The sequence below is a fragment of the Tetrao urogallus genome, assembly GCF_951394365.1.
Source record: "Tetrao urogallus genome assembly, chromosome: 16".
In the NCBI taxonomy this organism is placed as follows: domain Eukaryota; kingdom Metazoa; phylum Chordata; class Aves; order Galliformes; family Phasianidae; genus Tetrao; species Tetrao urogallus.
The window spans coordinates 8,343,693-8,363,144 of NC_136829.1; the positions used below are offsets into that span (position 1 = coordinate 8,343,693).

Below are 19,452 nucleotides of genomic sequence, written 5' to 3' on the forward strand. Positions count from 1 at the left end.
GAAAAACCAAGACCACAGTAAAACAGAAGATCTCTCCCTTCAGTACGTCTATTCCTGTAGAGAAAAGTCTGTAAGTGGACAGTTTGCTATGGGATGTTGCCCAAGCACTGCCCTTGCAACATTACTGCTTTCATTACTGATAAAACAAGGCGTTTTCAGCCCGTCCTCATTTCATTCATCTTTCCTGCTGGTGTTTTCATACAAGTAAGTACTCTCAAATATCAAGGAAAGGAAAGGAAGTAGGTTTGTTTTCTTTACGCTGTGTTAATATCACAGGTAGGCAGAGTGCAACATTGCTCTCGGCCAGCCTTCCCCATGGCTTTTGAAAGTGCTGAAATCCTTTGGAGAGAATACGAACAACACTTGGAACGAAGCAGCAACATCCCACCACCCTGAAATGTCTTACATTAAGAACTTCTTGAATGTTGTGTATATAATGTATTTGAAAGAGCACTTTGGAAATAGTTTGTACATTTATTTCCTAATTTATACATGATTTTGGTGTTAATATTTCTAACTGTTAATAACAAAAATGTTTATTTAATGTGTTGTCCATTTTTATGTATCGATGTGGAAACGACGTGATGCCAGCATTTTGACTTCTTTCATTAACTGTAACCATTTTCTGTTTTGTAATACAGAATGCTTGGAAATTGTTTAGGTTAAACGTTATCTGAAAGCGAAGTTGGTGGTGCTTTTCTTACGGCGCAGACTGAGGGGATCCCCCTCACAGCGCACTGACGGGACGCGCGCCCTGCTCTTCCCGCGCTTTCCCAACGGCCGGCGGCGCTGCGCTACGCATGCGCACAGCGCGGGGCGGGGCGGGCGGCTGCGCTGTGGGTGCCGCGGGGCGGAGCCGGCGCGGCGGTGCCATGCTGCTCCGCTGCGCGTTGGCGCTGCGGGTGCTGTCGGTATGGAGATCCGCGCCCGGCCGAGAGCCGGCTTTCTCCACGAGTTGCGCGGTGTGCTCAAAGAACAGGCGGCTGAGGCAAAAAAGAGTCATTTCGGAAAAGAAATTGGTGAGTGCTTGCGTTGCGCACCGCGCTGCTCCGCTCCTTGCCCTGCCCTCCGCACGGCCGTCGCTGTCTGTCACGGCGCGTTACAGCCTGTCTTTCGTGTTGGAGAAGCCGCGCAGGAGCTTCTCTTCGTGTCAGGATGGAATTTCTTCTCTGCTAGTACCGATACGGTTCAGTTTAAAACGAGTTCCCCGTGTCGCCGTGTGGTGGTGCCAGATCTGTAGTGACAGTTTGTCGCAGCGCTGCTCCGAACGGAGCTCTCGTTGTGCACGAGTTCCATTTGTGCGCTCGCTTGTCTTCAGATCGTAACGCTTATCTTATCCCACTACTACGTGGGCAGTTTAATGTAAATGATTCCTAGTATAAAGCCCTGTGGTAACTGACAGAATTCATGCGTTAGTGCAGCCGAGTTGCACGCTGCATTCACGCTGACTGAACAGTTCCGTCCACCTGCACGGGCGCAGCTCTCGTTTCTCCCACATTTACAGTGCGGGCTTATGGCACTTCCCACAGATAGCTGCCTTCAGCTTGCTGTTGCTGGCAGGAAAGCCAAAGCACAGCACAGCCAGAAGCCAGATGATAAAGTCGTGTCAGAAATGGGGCCAAAATCTGGAATTCTCTGCACCTTTACCCCTTGAGCAACTGCTTGTGACAGGTATTAAAAGTAACTTCACTTATTCTACTTTTTATCACTCTCCTTAATTTTCTTAATTGTTAATAGGTTGCAATTTGTATTGCTTTCATCACCAGGTAGAGAAAGCAATGAGTCAGTGTGCGAACATCCCTCCACACAGACACTATGTCCTCTATAGATTTTAGTTCAATTTTTAGAAGCTTACCTGTTTGTCTTCTTGCCATTTTATTCACATGAATAAGGGCACGATGACTGACTGATTCTGGTTGGCAGTGCAGTAGCTCTCTTATGCCACCTGTGTCAGCAGTACATAATCATATTGGAAAGATATTTTCTCTGTTGTGTGCTCTTAGCTTGCACATCTGCTTCATTAGGTTGTATCAGCATACTTTCTGTGTTTTAAAGAAACTCTTAAAAATACTGATAATTAGATTCTTTTTTTCTTAAAAGATGCACTTTGTATTTAATATTTAATTTTTCTGTGAATTACAGCAGTTCAGAGGAACTCATAATGACAAAAGAAGCACATCTGCACGTTATTAAGTTCTGTAGGGCAGTTAGCTTGTTGAATGGTGTCTGTGATAAACTGTACTTAAAGGCAACAAATCTCATCATCTTTGCAGACCCGCTATTTTGTGGATCACCGGAGAGTGCGTGTGGTTGGGGGACAAGGAGGAGGAGGAGGTCAATCTTTTTATAGCGAACCTAGAAAAATATTTGGAGGCCCTGATGGTGGAAATGGAGGTGATGGAGGGCATGTCATTTTAAAAGGTAAAACTCGACAAATCTGCTTTGCTTCCTGTTGTCTTATCAACTTACATCTGTTGCTTGGTTTGGTTTTTTGTTTCCACAAGGAAGAGGTTGTTTCTCTCTAAGCTGTCTTTGCTTCTGTGTTTTGTTCTGAGCTCTGGTAAGAAGGGTATAAGTGACACTGACAGCCTTAGAAGAGTCTCCTAGGAAGTGTGTTAAAAATCGTGGTATTTTGTAAATGTTTTAGTGGCTTCTACCAGGCTACATAAAGACAACCCAACAAATGTTACCCTTAAGCTAGGTAAGGCTGCTTCTGGTACCACTCTGCTGCAAAATCTGCTAATCTGCTAACAGCATTTTCCTGACGATTTTGTAGTGGTTGTGTACATTTTGGAATGAACCACTTAATGAAATGTATGATTAACAAACCTAAGCAGATAAGTAAAGGCAGTTAAACTTCACAACTTAAACTGATATTAATATTCCCTGATTCATTATGTTGAGACAGTGAATCAGATACGTATCAATGTAGTCAGAAACAGAAAGAAGAGTCAAAACAGAGTTCTACTTTGCATGTTCTGCTAAAACAGTGTCTTTAAAATGCACATGTTTTGCTTTACAGCTGACCAGCAAACGAAATCACTTTCTTCAGTCCTCCCTTTCTATCAGGGTATTCATGGAGAGAGAGGAGGAAGCAAAAACTGTTACGGAGCCAATGGAGCGTGCATTTATGTTAAAGTAAGTTAAGGTTCTGGTTGCTATGTTAGCTTTATTTACATTGCTCATTTTCAAGGTTGATGAACTCATGAAGAGAACATATCTCATACACTTTTACAGTGAGCTTTGCCCTGCAGGAACTGGTTGGCACACAGGCAGATCAAAATTCTTTTCATTATTCATCAAAATTAGACTTATTTGGAAGGTACATCTCACCAAAATACAGTCCTGACTTCCTTTCGCTTTGTGGGATAATATGCCTAGAGAAGGTTTTGTTGGAGATGCTACACTGAAGTTAATCTCTCTTTGTCTTAAGGTGCCTGTAGGTACGTTGGTAAAGGAGGACGGAGTAGTTGTGGCTGACCTCACTCAACATGGTGAAGAGTATGTTGCAGCTTATGGAGGAGCTGGAGGGAAAGGTAATCGCTTTTTTCTTTCCAACGAAAAACGAGCTCCAACATTTTTTACTCCGGGAGAGCCAGGTCAGGAGAGGGTCCTCCATTTGGAACTCAAGACAACGGCTCATGCAGGATTGGTGAGTGTTGCTATGGTTCTTCACCTTCCGTGTTGCAGGATGACGTTTGACTGACTGAAGAAATAATGTCTGATAACATTTTTATTGGCCTTTTGGCTTGCTTGTTTTGAGATGCAATTTGATGCTTTCTTGCTGTTGTTCGGTAGGAGGATGTCCAAAGTGATTTGCAGAGCTGTCAGGCTCTTGCTGCTTCATCCTGCTTTCGCTAAAATTAACTGTATCTATAGAAAAGCAGTATCCAAAATTCATGAATGAGTAATGCTCACTGATGTGTACAGCAGGTATTGTCTGCAGAGCCTACAGATGAACAGTACAGTGTGGAGATAAAATTAGAGCACAAATGAAATGAGAAGAGCAGAACAAAGAGACGTAATGTTTTTTCAGATTAAAATAAGTGCTTCAGTACTGCACTGAAAAATAAATTATGGAGATCTTTCTACGTTTGATCTATTTTGTGAGATATGTCACCCATAAATAAAAGGGGGAGACCAAGGGGCAAAATTGATGTTCTGTCCCTACTGGGAGAACGTTTCTGCATCTGTAAAAGTTTGTTTGTTTTTTATTTAAGTATTACTGGAATGAACCTTGAGCTGTGGCTTTAATGGGTGCTTGTCTTCCAGGTGGGCTTTCCCAACGCTGGGAAGTCGTCGCTCTTGAGAGCGCTGTCCAACGCGAAGCCGGCAGTGGCTGCCTACCCGTTCACAACTCTGAACCCCCACGTCGGCATCGTCCGCTATGAAGACTATGAACAAGTAGCAGGTAAAAGTTGCAGTGCACTGAGCACGTCCTGATAGCTGTTTGTGTCACACAGCTTCATCTTTGAATGCTGTAGAAGTTAACAATTCTGTTGAATTATTTCTATGGAACTTCAAACTTGTTGTAACAAAAATGCTGAAAGCCCATTTCACATTCACTTATATGTTGCGTTAATATCAAACTAGCCATCTGAATTCTGTCTTCATTGGAATAACTTAAATCTGAGGGGTGTAAGATAATAGCAGCCAGGTTTAACATTAGTTATCCTTAGTATTTATATGCTGTGGTGTAATTATGTAACACTTGCAGTGGATTGGGAAAGACTTTGTCCTTGTTGTTAAGCGTGTTGGATTCACTGTGACATTTCTCTCACTGTAGTTGCTGACATTCCTGGCCTAATAAGAGGTGCTCATCAGAACAGGGGCCTCGGGATGGCCTTCCTAAGGCATATCGAACGATGCTGCTTTCTTTTATACGTGGTGGATCTCTCTGTGTCTCAGCCATGGATTCAGCTGCAAGACTTAAAATATGAACTTGAACAATACAAAAAAGGATTGTCTACAAGGCCTTGTGTTGTCATTGGGAATAAAATTGACCTTGCTGAGTCCAGGATTAATCTACCACTCCTTAAAGAACAGATAAATGACAGAGTCATTGCACTGTCAGCATTGACAGGAGACAACCTAGAGGAACTGTTAGTGCGTTTGAAAGAGCTGTATGACACTTACGTGAAGATGGAACAAGCACAGGGGCAGAGACCAGTCAAGTGGTAGGAAACAGAGCTACTACAAACTGTTGGAAGGAAGAAGAATCATAATTTGATTAGATAACATTTGCATGTGTTGTTTTTTTGTTGTTTCTTTATTTTGAATGTATTGCACACAGCCTGTGAGTTTGGTCTGGGCTGCTTCCGGTGGAAAATTTCAATTCACCTTTGAGGTGTCTTAGATGTCATAAAATAAATGCAATGCTTTGCTTTTATGGTGGAAACAGTTTTTTATTTAACTCACTGTATACAAAAATGTTAAGTTTTTTTCTTGAGGAATTGGGAAATTTTCGTTTAGAACAGTGTTTTTTTTTACAGAAAAGCTGGTAATTCTGCTTCTGTCACTTGGAACTTTTTGTTTGGTTTCATCTCAAATACTTCAGTCCTTCTGGGTGGTGCATCCTTAGCAGAGATGCTTTCTTACCTTTTTTTTTCCCCCTCTGGCTGCCTGTGACTGCAGAGGAGCAGTCTTGTTCAGTCTTTGTACCCTCATACCTTTTGCAGTTGGGTTGAGATCTGTGATTATGATTACGAATTAGAACCAATTTCACCTATGTGAGAAAGTGAGGGTGTGCCCTTTTTTAAGAGCAGCAGGTTTTTGTTCTGAAAAAGTGCAAATGTAAAAATGGGTAATTACCTCTTTTAAATTCACTTCTGAGTAATTGCATCTCATTGGGTGTGGGAAGCAATCTATGTGTAATAAACAATGATACTGTTCCAGGTATGATCAAGGAAAAATAAAACCATAAGTATTAGATCCCATAGGGGCTCTCATGTTTTGTTTCATGCTTGCTTCATCCCCTAGGATTTACCAGACTGAATGAGGCAGAAGTTAATATTCAGTCCTGTTGTTTTGATTGGTTTTGTGCAGCACTATTAGGCCTTTGTGCTCTTCAGCAACATTTAACTTTGCAGCTGTTTGGTACTTACAGATTCTCAGTGTTCTGCCTGAATGTACTTGAGAATTTTGAGAATGACAAAGACCATTTTGAACACCCTTCACTCAGAGATCTCGCGCTGACTTCTAGTGCTCACACCATCTCAGTGCTTTCACTGGAGAACATCTTGTGTACTGATGTGCAAACAGCACAGCAGGTTGCTGGGCAGCTCAACAGCACGTCCTGTGGATCGTGTAATTGGTTTCTTTGTTCTTAGACTTAGTCTATATAAATCTATATTGGATGAAGTAACCTCCTGTGAAAGGTCTCCAAGGTAATGCTGGACGGGTGTGACTGTGCCCAATGCAGAGCTGATAGTTCGGGTCACCTTTTTCAGTAGTGCTCCTAAAGTATTAAGGTCTCTATTATGATGGTCTCCTGTACAAGCTACTTCTTACAAGGTGTAGAAATGAGGAGTAACCTCTGATTCTTCTGAAAATAAGGTATTTACAAAGGAAACTCCACTGGTGGGAACAGATGAGAAATGGATAGTGGATAGAAGTAGATAGTGATAGGACAAGGGGGAATGGTTTTAAACTGAGACAGGGGAGGTTTAGGTTGGATATTAGGAGGAAGTTTTTCACTCACAGGGTGGTGAGGCACTGGCACAGGTTGCCCAAGGAGGCTGTGGATGCTCCATCCCTGCAGGCATTCAAGGCCAGGCTGGATGTGGCTCTGGGCAGCCTGGGCTGCTGGTTGGCGACCTGCACACAGCAGGGGTTGGAACTGGATGAGCATTGTGGTTCTTTTCAACCCAGGCCATTCTATGATAAAAAGAATATTGCCAGGAAGGTTCAGTCTCTACTGCCCTACCACCAACATCCACCTCTGAGGCTGTGGGACAACCCAGTGAAATAGGAGGCATTACTTTTGAAGCAGCCCTCATAGTATCTTTTACTGGACCCACTGTGTGATGCATGTAGGGAGAGTAGGTGAGTGTTCTGCTTGGCACTTCCATCCACCCACAGCCCTGTCATTTCCCTGAATGGTGATTTAGATCCCTTCCGTTGCTAAGGAAGTGTGATATCTTTGTGCACGTGGTATAAATTAAAACTGCTCCTGATTCTGCTTGACTTGTTCCCAGTATTGCAGTGTGCCTGGCCTTTAAAGCACAGCTTTGTTGTCTTTTGTCTTCCATAGTGCAGTTTCCAACTTTCTTCCATTAAGTTTCCCCAGCTTTTTAAACAGGGGTTGGTTGTTCTTGTGCTATAAAGGTTTGGAAGGACTGAAGTTATTCATGTTTGTGGGGCAGGTTATATATGTGTGCCAGTAATGATAAGGGATGATTTGGCAACCTTGACAATAGAACAAATTCACCTTCAGGCTGCACTCCTGATTTTTTTCTAGGCAGTTCTGAGGGTTATTATGTGGGATGTGCCCATTTTTTTCTGACATACAGCTGGTAGAAAAAAGGCAGAGATTTTTATCAAGCTTTTAATGCTGAGCTTGTGTTTGTCCTTTGTTTTCCCACTGAGAGTAGTTTTTCATCTCCTCTTTCTTTGCTGTAATAGAATTGTCCAAGGCAGCCTTAGCAGTGTTTGATTTCTGGTAGGTTTTTTTGTTGTTGTTTGGTTGGTTGTTCTTCCTCTGTCCTTGTTGATATGAAGTACTGCTTTGAATCCTTGGAGTGAGCATTCCTTGGCTGGGCTGGTTTTTGCTATGCTGTTACATCACCAAGATAGAAGTGTTCATGTGGCCAAGACACCAGGCCAGTCATATTACTGGACCATATAATTACTGTTTAAAAACTTGCTCATCTCTGCATGCTCATTTTCAGTAAGAGGAAATGGGTAACTTTGTTACAATCCATTTTTTTCTGGTAACATGCCATTAATTTTAATTGGAGTCACTCTGGCATAATGCATTGGTGACCTTGGTCCAGACTGTTGGGTTTTTTTTAACTGAAATGGAGCATTGCAGCACATTCAGATTTTATGTCTTGGATACTGGGTAAAATAAGACACACAAAACATGAGAAGCTTTGTACTTATTCATATATGCTTAAAATGTTCTATAAGGCCTGAATCACCTTTTAAAATGAGTAATGCACTTAGATCCAGACATATTAATGCTGGTTACAAAGTGAGACTAAACACCAATCGCAGAACAAATTATCTTCTGTTGTTCAAATCCTCTTTCTCTCTGTAAGCAGAGGAGTGCACGCTGCACAGATGGGTGCTAACAGTCGATATCTTAGGAAACGGCAAGGGTTTCTCTGGATTTTACCACCACATGGAAAAACTCACAACAGTGTGTCTCTTTTTATTTGAATCTTGACGCTCGCTTCCTCACTGCTTAATTTCCATTGAGGAAGGAGCGTGGCTGTTCTCCCAAGGATGTGTGAATTCCCACCCAGTGCGTCCTTTGTGTGCACGCTCATCAACCAGTGATAGGAGTTGGCTATTCACTGTCCACATCTAGATAAATTAATCTTCCACTACAAATGGAAAATGCTTATGAAGAAAAATATTTGTATGAGGCAGTGTAATTGCTTATGTGCTGATTGTCAAGATGATATCTGTGATGGTACAGATGGGCTAGCCATATTTTGATTATCTTATTCATGCAATCATACTGTTGGGTGGCTATTCATTTCCTGCTGTTTTCTGCTGTTAGGAATGAGGGAGATGAGTTTGGGCAGCTAGTTTGCTTTGTCCAGACAGGACACACATTTATCACCTGTGAAAAATAACCTCTAGAAGGTCACTGCCTGAAATTGGCGTTTTTACTGGATTGTTTTAGAAAATATTTGTCTGTGCCCTGCTTCACATCTGCGGGCTTTCAGGTTTTTTCCCACATTATACAAAACAGGAGTTGCCACATCAGCACGTCCAGTTTATTAACTGGTACTCTTCATTCATGTCATTATCATTAAGTGTTCCAAAGGTAGCGACTTGTTTTAATGCTCACTAAATACATTCAAATGGCTCGTGAAACTCGTTAGCGTAGAACAGTTCTACAATTCTGTATTAAGACTAAATGGAGTTAGAGCTACAGGAGTTAATTTCTTAATGTGTTTAGTCTGGAACAAAACCAATATTACACGTAACTGCTAGGTTACTTCACCAACAAAAGTTGAAATTTGCTTTTAGTGAGTATTCAAGCTAAAAATGGAGCTCTGCCTGCTTTTACCTTAATACAGCCCCAGTATTTATGTATTAATGGAAAAAATAATTGACGAGCGTCACAGATGTAATGGAACGAAGAATAAACTCGTTCCGTGTTCTGTGCTTGCTCTTCTTCCTGATGATTAATGTATCCATTTTTCTGGTGCAATTTGGTGGATCCTGTCAGAACAAATACCTCCTTGGCCATCGTGTAGCTTGCATTTAGGCTCATGATGCCCGTGCTTCAGCCCGCTTTGGTGTGGGGGAGGCAGTTCTGTTGCATTACTTGCTGTCTTGATGTCTCCTCATGCCACATTTGTGAGTGATCAATATTGATCAGAAATTGCCATTGAATGGCCCTCTATTAAGTGAGTGCTAGGTGAATTAATTGCTGAGATGAGAACAGTTATTCAAGTGACTTGATATGAAGACCTTAAATAGTTGATTTTCCTGTTCTTAGTCTTTCGATCACTGAACTGGGGCTAGCTCTCAATGGATGAATGAAAGAGGATTGTTTTTCTTGTTTGTTCCAGGCAAATTACTGAGTGAACTGTTACCAGAAAGCATTTTTGAGATGGTCATTTTGAAACAGCTTGGGAACATGTGGGATTTCCAGTGGGAATTTCTGAGAGATTTCAGCTCTTAATGAATTGTTCTGCACGCTTCTGTCTGCATGACTTCTTCCCAATGAGAACCTCAGAAAGGGTATGGTGGGCATTTCGATCCTCTGCTGAGTTCTGATCTGCCTTTCTGCTCTGTCCTTGTATGTTCAACCTCAGTCTTTACCTTACTCTGGAATAAGCATCAGCATTCTTCTGTGCGTATGGTTCTATAGAATAGTTTGCAACCCTGGTATAGATTAAAAGTATTAGCAGCATCAACAAAGAATTTTCCCACTTGTTACTTTCATGAAAGCTCTGGAATAACAGCTTAATTCCAAGTCATGAGAGTGCTTAACTTAGGCTGCGTGCCAGTATTTTACGTATCATTGTATCCACATATATTTTGAATGCAAGCTGTATCAGATATTAAGCAGTGTTTTAGCTGCAATGGTGCATTGAATTTGTGCTTTTTAGGGAGTAAATTATTTTCACAATAGAGGGTAATAACTCTGCTTTGTCAATCTATCATCAGCTCAGGAACACTGCAGGGTCTGTGTGCAGCTTAACATTCAAGGAATTCTCTGTGCAACTCCTATCATTGTTTGTTATTCAATAAACAGCTTCTAATGACAGAAGCTGTGTGTGAGCTGTTACTTAACAGCTAAAGTGTTTGCCAGAACTGTTGTTGCCCTTCTAGAAGAGAGCTTGTTGTTTGTGAGTGCTGAGGAGTCCTGAATGAGATGATCAGCTGCAGGGCAGGCAGGTTTCCTTAGTGTTAATTGTGCTGTTAAACCATAGCACATGGTGATAAAAGAATTCAAGAGTCCATACTACATCACAGCTGCTTTTTTATGCCTAAAAGGACCGATGGCATGTTGTGGGCCCAGCCTGCCTGTAAAAATTCCACTGTTGTCATGAGCTTTACATTGAGGTGCACAGGATGTGCACAACTTGTGGTGGTTGTGACCCTATGCACCATCGCTCCTCCTCTCATGCTCTGTCCTTGCCATCCCTGATACACAATCATTGCATGTTATGGTGGGGGGCCTTGGAATTATTGACAGGTTTCTATTGTATAAGAAAAGCTTGTAGAACACACCAAGAAGTCCTGCTTGGTGCATCTGAGTCACATTTTACATTGTACAGGGCTGTAGAATTTTACAAATGGAAAAATAATAGTCCTGTTCTTCCCTCACAAATGTGCACGCTTAGCACTGCCTATAATGTTTGGTAATTGGATTAAATATTGGTTGTCTTTTATACTCAGTCTGTGTGAGTGGCTTGTAAATTAGGGAGTAAAACTGTGGTTTGCAAATACCCAGTAATAAGCAAGAGCCACGCGTCCTGGACTACAAATAAAAGCTTTCCCTTTTTGGCACTCATCCAGGCTGGCTAGCAAACTGTTTTTATTCTTGCCTGCAATTCCTACATTGGAAATAAAAGTAATACTACTCCTCATTTGGCTCCATCTATTTGTAGAGTATGTCATTTAGAGTGGAGATGGCCTCTTTCAAGACTGGGTCTGTGCTTAAAGTTGTGGTGGTATCACTGCACCAGGGCTGGGGCTGTGAAAAACGAATCCCCACTCTCAGAAGCCGCGTTGCTAAACTTCTCTCTTGCAAGGCTGCTAATTGAGTGTCTTTCCATCCTAGTTTTGCCATAAGAATGCCCTTTCACTTATGAACACGGAAGGAAACCATTATATTCCGATTTGAACAAGTACTGATTACATCTTCCCAGTTTCCCTCTTGGCAAATCTCATTAATTATCCCAGGTAGGTGCTTTTCATCAAAAGCTCCTTCTTGCGTTCTCTCTTCTCCTGTAGCCTCCCATGCTGGCTAATGAAGCTTCAGCCGTGTCTCTGGAACAATGAAGCCATTTATGGAACTACAGGTTGGGGAGAACGAATAAGAAACTGTAACTAAGGAGGGGCTCTGAAGAGAGGCTGTGGGAGCAGGGTCTTCTGTCTGCGTTAAGAAATATTTCACTGTTGGTGATTGGGGTAGAAGCAGTACGGAGCTACACAGAAAGTAGCTGTGCTGAAAAATATTCTTTGATAGCTTATTGATATGCAAACAGTGCTCTGGGAAGGGAGCTCAGGCCTTGTTTTCTTTTTGCCTTTACATCCTGTGGTTAATGGAGTGTAGGTTTGTATTAAGAGCATTGGCATCACCTCCCAGCAGGTCTTACAGCAGGTCACCTAGCCTGCTTCTTAAAAAAAAGAACACAACTGGGGACAATTTACAACTGCGTGAATAGTATTTACTAACACTGCAGGCATAAATTGGGTATTTCTCTCTGGAAATAGCTGTATTTCTTTTTCCTCTATGCCTATGTACTTCCACATACACTTGACGCATATTATAATTACAGTTGGTCATCCTTCCTGTTTTTTATTGAAAACAGATCCAATCTGCTTGGTTTCTGTCAGACAGTAGCAATAGGGCAACTGTTTTACAGGCTTGGTAGCAAAAGTATCCAAGTGCTTTGCTAGGATAGTTGATGAGAAGCCCTGCATTGTCTATGGCTCTGTTGTTTTCACAGTTCATTTTTGATAATGCCTGGAGGCTCCTTAGGCCAAGTGCACATGGACGCTTATAATCTGAGCACTGATCATCGGTGGAATTCACATGTTCCTTTAGCAGTGTTTGAATTAGTCATCAGCTGCGCTGAAAGTTCAAACCAGCTTAGAAGGCTTCAGTTGGAACACCAGGCTTGGGTGTGAGTTCATATATGGGCATAAGTCCTTGGTTTTCCTTTGTATTTGGCAAGGCAGGAGCGTTAGTTCCAGAAAGGAATGCAAGTATCTTGTCAGAAAAATCTGTCAGGAGCTAAAATAACTTCAGCTAAGTTAAGCTGATTCTCAGAATTCATTTCTTAGAACCACAGGATACGGAGAGGGGTTGTGAAAATGATGGCTGAAGGTATAACCTCTCCATAACAGTCAAGGAAAACTTCATTTGCTGAACAGTTGACATTTCAGTCCTTATCTCAACCTTTTGGTCCATACAGTGCCTGTGTACTGAGTAGGGTTGTGTGGGAGCCTGGCCTTTCAGGGCTGCAAAGACAAATGTGATGTGTTGTGTGAGCTGAAGCTACACGTGCACAGCCGACCTTCACAGCACTTCTCTTTCTCTTTGCTAACGGCTGCAGCATATCTCGAACCATTCCTTTACACTTCAAATTCTTCATAATGTTGAAAATCCAAGCCCTGCTCTTTGCAAACCCACAAACCCACGTTGTCCTCCTTCACAGGAATTAAAGAAGCATGAATGTGTTTAATCACTGAGGCACAGGTTTATTTCCAATCATCTGTGCACATGTTGGTACAAGCACAGGCGCGTGCAGTCTCTCCTATAAGAAGAGATAATGACCATGAAGAATTCTACAAGATTCCCAAATCATATTTTCCCAGGAACTACTTTAGCAAAATGATGCACTGCTCCTATCTCATTAAATAACTTCTGTTGACTTGGGGGCTGTTTTTTGCTCATCTTGATATCACTTTATTGCAATTAAAACATTATTGGTGTGATGGAAACGTTACTGAAATCCAGAGAGATATGGAAAGGGAAACGGGAGAAGCCAGTGTTCTTTTAGGATGGATGTATGGCTGCAGTTCCCCCAGTTGTTATCTGAAAATGTGTTGAGCATCTCCTGCACATACAGCAGTCAGAGAGCATGGAAATACCGTGCAAAAGCTTTACGATGAAACCTGTCCATTTCTTTACTCTGTAGGAAGGGACTTTAAGACCAAAATACTTGGTCCATTCTGACAGCCCAGAGGAAAGTGGCACTGGGGTTCTAAATGATACAGAAATACACTGATGTCACTAGTGGGACTCGGGGATTCGTGGCACTTGCAGAGATGGCACATGGACTTCAGTGTAGGTACAGTGTGGCCTTATGGATGACAGGGAGCAAGAGCAATCTCCATCAGCTCTACAAGTACTGTGCGTTTTATCGGCCTCTTAACGCTGTGTTGCTTACAGCTTTAGCTGTTTGACTGAGCAAATATGCAGAGAAAAAGAAATCCCAGCCCATGTCTCTGCAAAGTCAACTCCAAAATTAAAATAGGTCTCATTGCTTTTGAATAGAATTACTACCATGGACGTAGGAGAAAATCTGCTCGTCTGCAGGGTGCAAATATTTAATTATAAGCTAAGAATTTGAGAATGGAAACAACAGTTTCCAGAATTCAGACAAACAGTTGCAACTTCCTTTTTAAATGCCTTCTTGCTCAGCTCATCACCTGCAGGAAAACCAGCTAGAAGTGGCAACTCTTCTTTCTTTTTCAGTGTGATACAGTGAATTTATACTCTAGAAAGGAACAATTTTACAGAAAGAGGAAAAAGAACCTGGTAACTCACCATATGCTCCCTGTTTCTTAGCTCTGGTCTGTGGGTACTGTCTGGTCTGGTCATATAATAATCTGTTTTATGTGTATTGCAATGTGGAGGAAGAAGGAAAAACAGCACCTGTGACATCTCCCTGCTTTATTCTATTATGAAGCTCAATTACCAGTCCATCCTTACTCAGGCAAATGTCTCATATAGGAAAGACTGGTACATTCTTCATCTGTGAATTCATTTGGTCAGTAAGAAACAAACCATCGTGAGGAAAGGATTCTCACATCTAATTTGTCAGAGATCTACCTGTTAGCCACAGAATAGAAAGAGTTCTTTCAGATTAATATTTTCTGTTAAATTTCCTTTCTGGTAAAATGATAGGTAAGTTACCTGGTAAAAGATAGATAAGAGGATGAAAACATGAAAGCCTCGTTTTAATACCAGGTATGACAGAACCAACAACTCCTCCACCCTTTTCTGTAGGTGTAACATAACTTTTCTTTTATCAGGCTGGATCTTGTAGCCCTCTCTGTCTTTATGAGCAAATGAGAAGAAATACAGCTGGGAATTGGGCCCTCATTCACATCACCCACTGCAGGGAACTTGCTTTAGCACAGGGTTGGACTAGCTGGTCTCCAGAGGTTCTTTCCAGCCCCTATGATTCTGTGATTATGATTTTATCTTTTTTTAGGCAGTTGAGTGGATTTCATGAGTCACAAAGGTTTAAGGTAAGCTTTTCAGATGCAGGCTGCACGTAGCATGCTCTGGAAAAGAACTACAGCCAGAAAGAATTAAGTGCCCCGCTCTCACCAACTTTGTGTGACATCCAGACCCCATTTAATCAGCAGTAAAAGAAATGCAGCTTTTTCAGGAGCCTTTTCTTTATTGGCTTCCATTGTCTCCTCAGACAAATAGATACAGGTTTTGCTTTCATAATTCATACATGTTGGATTTCATAATTTCTAACAACGTCCTGCTTACCATGAATTATTTGTATAAAAGTACTTTACTGGCGTTCTCAGAAGGTAGTGGACACAGGAAAGTACACGAGGCTCAGCAGTGCATACTGGCACTTCTCAGTACACTTCAAAACATGTATCTGAGTTCATATTTTATGGCCTGATGGAACTTGTCACAAGACTGCAATATCATATACACAGAACAAGACATCATTTAAACCTGACTTCAGATGACAATATTGGTCTACTCAACAAACATCACTGGAATAAAGTAGGATGGCATTTTTGTTTATTCCTAGCAACAGCCAAGAAACTGTTTACGACAGCTAAGTGTAATTGGCAATCACAGCATCACAAGCTTGTGGGTACAACTTCACAGCAACTGGGTTTCCATTTATAAATGTAGTCTTCAGACTTATGATCTCAAGCTTCCTTTGCAATACTGTTAAACACGAGTGCTTGCCATGGCAACTGATGATGTATTTGTATTACTACAGCAGTGAGCAGTGCCAGCAGAGATGGGAGTTGGTCTTTTCTTTGTGGCCATGCTGCCTGTTCCCAAAGAGCTTATTGAGTCTACGTGGGCAAGTATGACAAAGAATGAGATGGGAAGCAGAAATAAAATGCCCAATATCTCATGCTAGGTTAGAGCCCTGGTCTCTTGAATCTGATGTTCTGTCTGTGGAAGAAGCTGTCTGATTGCTTAAAAAAGACAATTAAAAAATGATAATTGTGTTGCTTAGATCAGCTTGACCAAGGTCTCCTGCTTTAAAAGGAAGCCTGGCTGTAAGCTCAGTCTGGCTGTAGACTGCTTGGGGCAGAGATGTGCCCCTTCTTGGAGAGTGGGAAGGACATACCTTGCACCATATGCAATGAGGATCTACATTATGGCTGTAGCTGCTGTAAAAGTAATGATAAATGAGGCATTCCTTCTTTCTGTGGTTCATTCTTGCTGTATCATCTCGTAATAACTTAAGTGCAAAGAGAACAAAACAAAACCCATTCTCAGTAAAAATCAGGTTTGCAATCACGTAACCTTTAGTTTAATGATTTAAACATGAGTTTAGTCCGGTGGGTTTGGGGTAGGCATTTATTTTCTGGGTTTCTTATTTCAACAAAATGTTGGTGCTGCTCAGGCTGACTAGGTGGCAGCAAAGCTCTGCTGTGCAGGTGGAGGACACATCACTGCCTATGGGTAACGTTAAAATGGAAAAAACCCAACCTCCTCCCTCCTCTGTTCTGCTTGGGTTTGTCGGTGATGAACTGGCATAAGTGAACAGTGGTCTCCCAGCTGCCTTTCTCGTGTGCTGCAGAGCAGTGATCCCAGCTTCTGGAGAAGTAATGCTACGCCTGTTACAAAGGCTTTCCCACACCCAAGGATTGCTTCATTTCCAGCAGTTCTGCAGGGGATCTTGAGGTTGAATCTTCAGCTTCTTCGGACAGAGGAGTTTAATAAAAGCTCTTCTGAAGCTGTAGTGACAGAGAGGATATAGGACGGGGTTGACAGCTGAGTTGATCCACAGCAGCCAAAAGGAAGTCTCGTACCAGTAGTCAGAGATGCAGTGGCCGTGGCAGCCAGCACGGATAATCATAAGGAGGGTGTACGGCGCCCAGCAAATGCCAAAAACGCCCACAATGATTGCCAGCGATTTGGCTACTTTCTTGTCCCGGGAGAGCCTGAAGCGTTGGGTCATGCCCTGGGAGACTATCTTCATCCTTTTCTCTAAGGACAGCGCGGATGCTGAATTCTTACAGCCCTTTTTGTTGCAGCACTGGGATCTCCCCGAGCTGGCTGTCAGCAGGTCTTTTGCACCGGTGGAAGCTGCTGCTTGTGCTTCACTCTTAGAGAGGCCGAGGGTTTCAGCTGGCTCCTTCTGCTCCCACTTGCAGCATTTCGAAGCAAACTTTGTTTCTGGGCTCATTTCCATCTCTTCAGCAAAGGGCTGGTTGTGCACTTCGTGGAAAACATCCAGGCGTAATTTGGTACGCTTTTGTATGTTCAGGTAAATGCTCAGGTTGAAAAACATTACGCTGATAAAAGGGGTGAAAAACTCCAGCGTGGAAGCTGTCATGAGAAAGTACCAGTTGTAGAAAAACTCAGCATAGCATTCCCCAGTGGGTATGATACTCTCCCCCGAGATGTACTCCCAGCTGATAATGGCAGGTCCATAAAGCAGGAATGCTAATACCCACACCATCACCATCTTCAGCACTGCTCGCCTGGTGTTGCCTTGCTGGGCTCTGTAGGAGACCTGCAGTGAGGAAACCTTCCCGTAAGCACGGCCACACACACCAGCTGGTTGAGGCACTTCACAAACACACTGTCGGCATTTCTGGTAAAGCTGCGAGGCAATATCACAGCAGTAACAAATTCACATGTCGCAGGCAGCACGAGCAATTGCTGGATATATCACACACCTGCCAAGAAGACAGAACCCTCATCTTGTACCTCACCAGAAAGAGACGTGAGTTCTGCTCAGTGGAAATGAACAGCCTTGGTTCAAGCCCAGCAGTTTGCTGCTCCCAGCCACATGCCCGAGCTGCCCCTGGCTATGCTGTACCTCCTGGGGACAGGCATGCATCACACACCAGGCATTCAGCACTGCCTTGCTCTGAACCCGGGTGCCGTGCAGCTGACCCATGTTTGTAGTTGGAGTCAAGGAGAAATCAGGCAGCTGTGGCTCTGATCAGCCTGGGCAAGGCTGTTTTCACCACACCTCACAGTGCCCACAGACCTGAGTGGCACTGAAATCTCCCTAGCTTTGGGTCTGCAATCTGCTTGTCTGCCCCGGAGATGACAGATCTCTGCAATTCATTGCGGGTCTGCCTTCCTGTCATCTGCAAAGGAACATCTGCACAGTGGGGTCTGGTTAAGTACGCCAGAAACACTCATCGGAAGCCACAACTGAATTAGGTATTTGTGGATAATTATTTCTTTCCAATCACCGGGCTGAACGATTAACAATTTTGTGGACGATTCAGAAAGCTTTTAATTAACAAAAAACAAAGCAGGAGTTATTCCCCATTCAGCTGCCGTGCCAGGACTCACCGCTCTTGTCACCGAGAGAAATCTGTCATAGCTAATCAGCACGATGTTGAAGACCGAAGAGGTGCAGAGCAGGTAATCAACTACCAGCCAGAGTTTGCAGAGGCTTCTCCCGAAGATCCATCTCCCTGTCAGCACGTAGGGCACGTACAAAGGAATGCAGAAGGCACCTGCAACCAGAGGGCTCCGTTTGTTCGGACACGCGAGGCCGTGACCTGCAGCAGCGCCGCCGCCCTTGCGCTCCGCAGGGCTCTGCTGCGCCGGGCGCGGGATGCGGGCGGGCGCTGCGGGGCTGTGGGGTCGGGGAGAGGCGGCGCGCTGCGGGACGGAACCCCGGGGCTGCGGCCGGGAGAGCGGCACGACGCTGCCCTCGCCACGAAGTTTCGGGCGCGTTGCTCCGCGACGGGCGGCACTTTACCTACTAGGAAATCCGAGATGGCCAGGTTGAGGAGGAAGAAGTTGTTCTGGGTGCGCAAGCTGGAGTCCGCCACGAAAGCCAGCATCACCAGCGCGTTGCCGGCCACGGTGACGGCGATCAGCAAAGCCATGAGGGCGCCCAGCGCCGCGGTGCCGACGGCTGCGAAGCGCCCGGAGGCGGCGGCGGAGCCGTTCAGCGCCCCGCCGCTCTCCATGGCCCGCGCCTCTCCGCAGCCGCGGGGCTGCCGGTCCTTCCCTCCCCTCCCCTCCCGGTCCGGCCCCGCCTCCCGCCCCGCTGCTCTGCAGCCCCGCGCTCCCCGCCGCCGCCGCTCCGAGCCTCGGTGCGTCCCGCACCGCTCGCACAGGATGCTGCCATCCACTCGTTCCCTTTTCCCCTCAGTCCCTCGATTCCTCCGGAGTATCCCCACGTGTCCCGCTAGGAACGTCTCTGCATCTCCCCCAAAGCATCTCCCCAGAGACAGAGGCCGTGGGGAGCGCTGACGGTCTCTGCCCCAGTGTCAAGACGTGGAGGTAAACGCCCAACTAGAAGTCAGCCCCGAGAGCCCCCGGGCTGGTGGAGGAAGGCAGCGATGCCCACGCCCCTCACGGGCAGCAGGGGAAAGGAACAGCTGCCCGGGAGCTGCCCTGCTGCAGATCTCACCCTGTCCAACCCACGACCTGCAAACCGGCGACTCACTGCCCTCCACTTCTAGCTGCAGGGAATCGATTCATGCCTTCTCCTCCCTCCTCTTACTTGGCTTTTCATAGTGAAGGGAATAACTTTTGCCTGAACGTACTTTTCTGCCGGCAGTACTCCAGGACGAAGCTCAGGCCACGGTAAAACCCACCACGGTATGCAG

The 19,452-nt window shown here is 44.2% G+C and overlaps 2 protein-coding genes across 2 annotated transcripts; one reads left to right on the forward strand and one right to left on the reverse strand.

The window, feature by feature from the left end:
* Positions 1-872: 872 nt before the first annotated feature.
* Positions 873-5,181, forward strand: MTG2 (mitochondrial ribosome associated GTPase 2; the record flags this gene model as incomplete). Its single annotated transcript, XM_079543572.1, is given in 8 exon segments — positions 873-1,030; positions 1,032-1,107; positions 1,110-1,175; positions 2,274-2,421; positions 3,023-3,138; positions 3,434-3,652; positions 4,273-4,411; positions 4,787-5,181. Coding segments are annotated over 8 exon segments (1,317 nt in total).
* An 11,333-nt stretch (positions 5,182-16,514) lies between these two features.
* Positions 16,515-18,922, reverse strand: HRH3 (histamine receptor H3; the record flags this gene model as incomplete). The annotated part of the gene is made up of 3 exons (XM_079543616.1): positions 18,594-18,922; positions 18,179-18,345; positions 16,515-17,381 (listed from the first exon to the last, which is right to left on the reverse strand). The coding sequence occupies exons 1-3, from the start codon at positions 18,805-18,807 to the stop codon at positions 16,515-16,517; spliced, it is 1,248 nt and encodes a 415-aa protein (XP_079399742.1). The 5' UTR covers positions 18,808-18,922.
* Between the last annotated feature and the right edge of the window lie 530 nt (positions 18,923-19,452).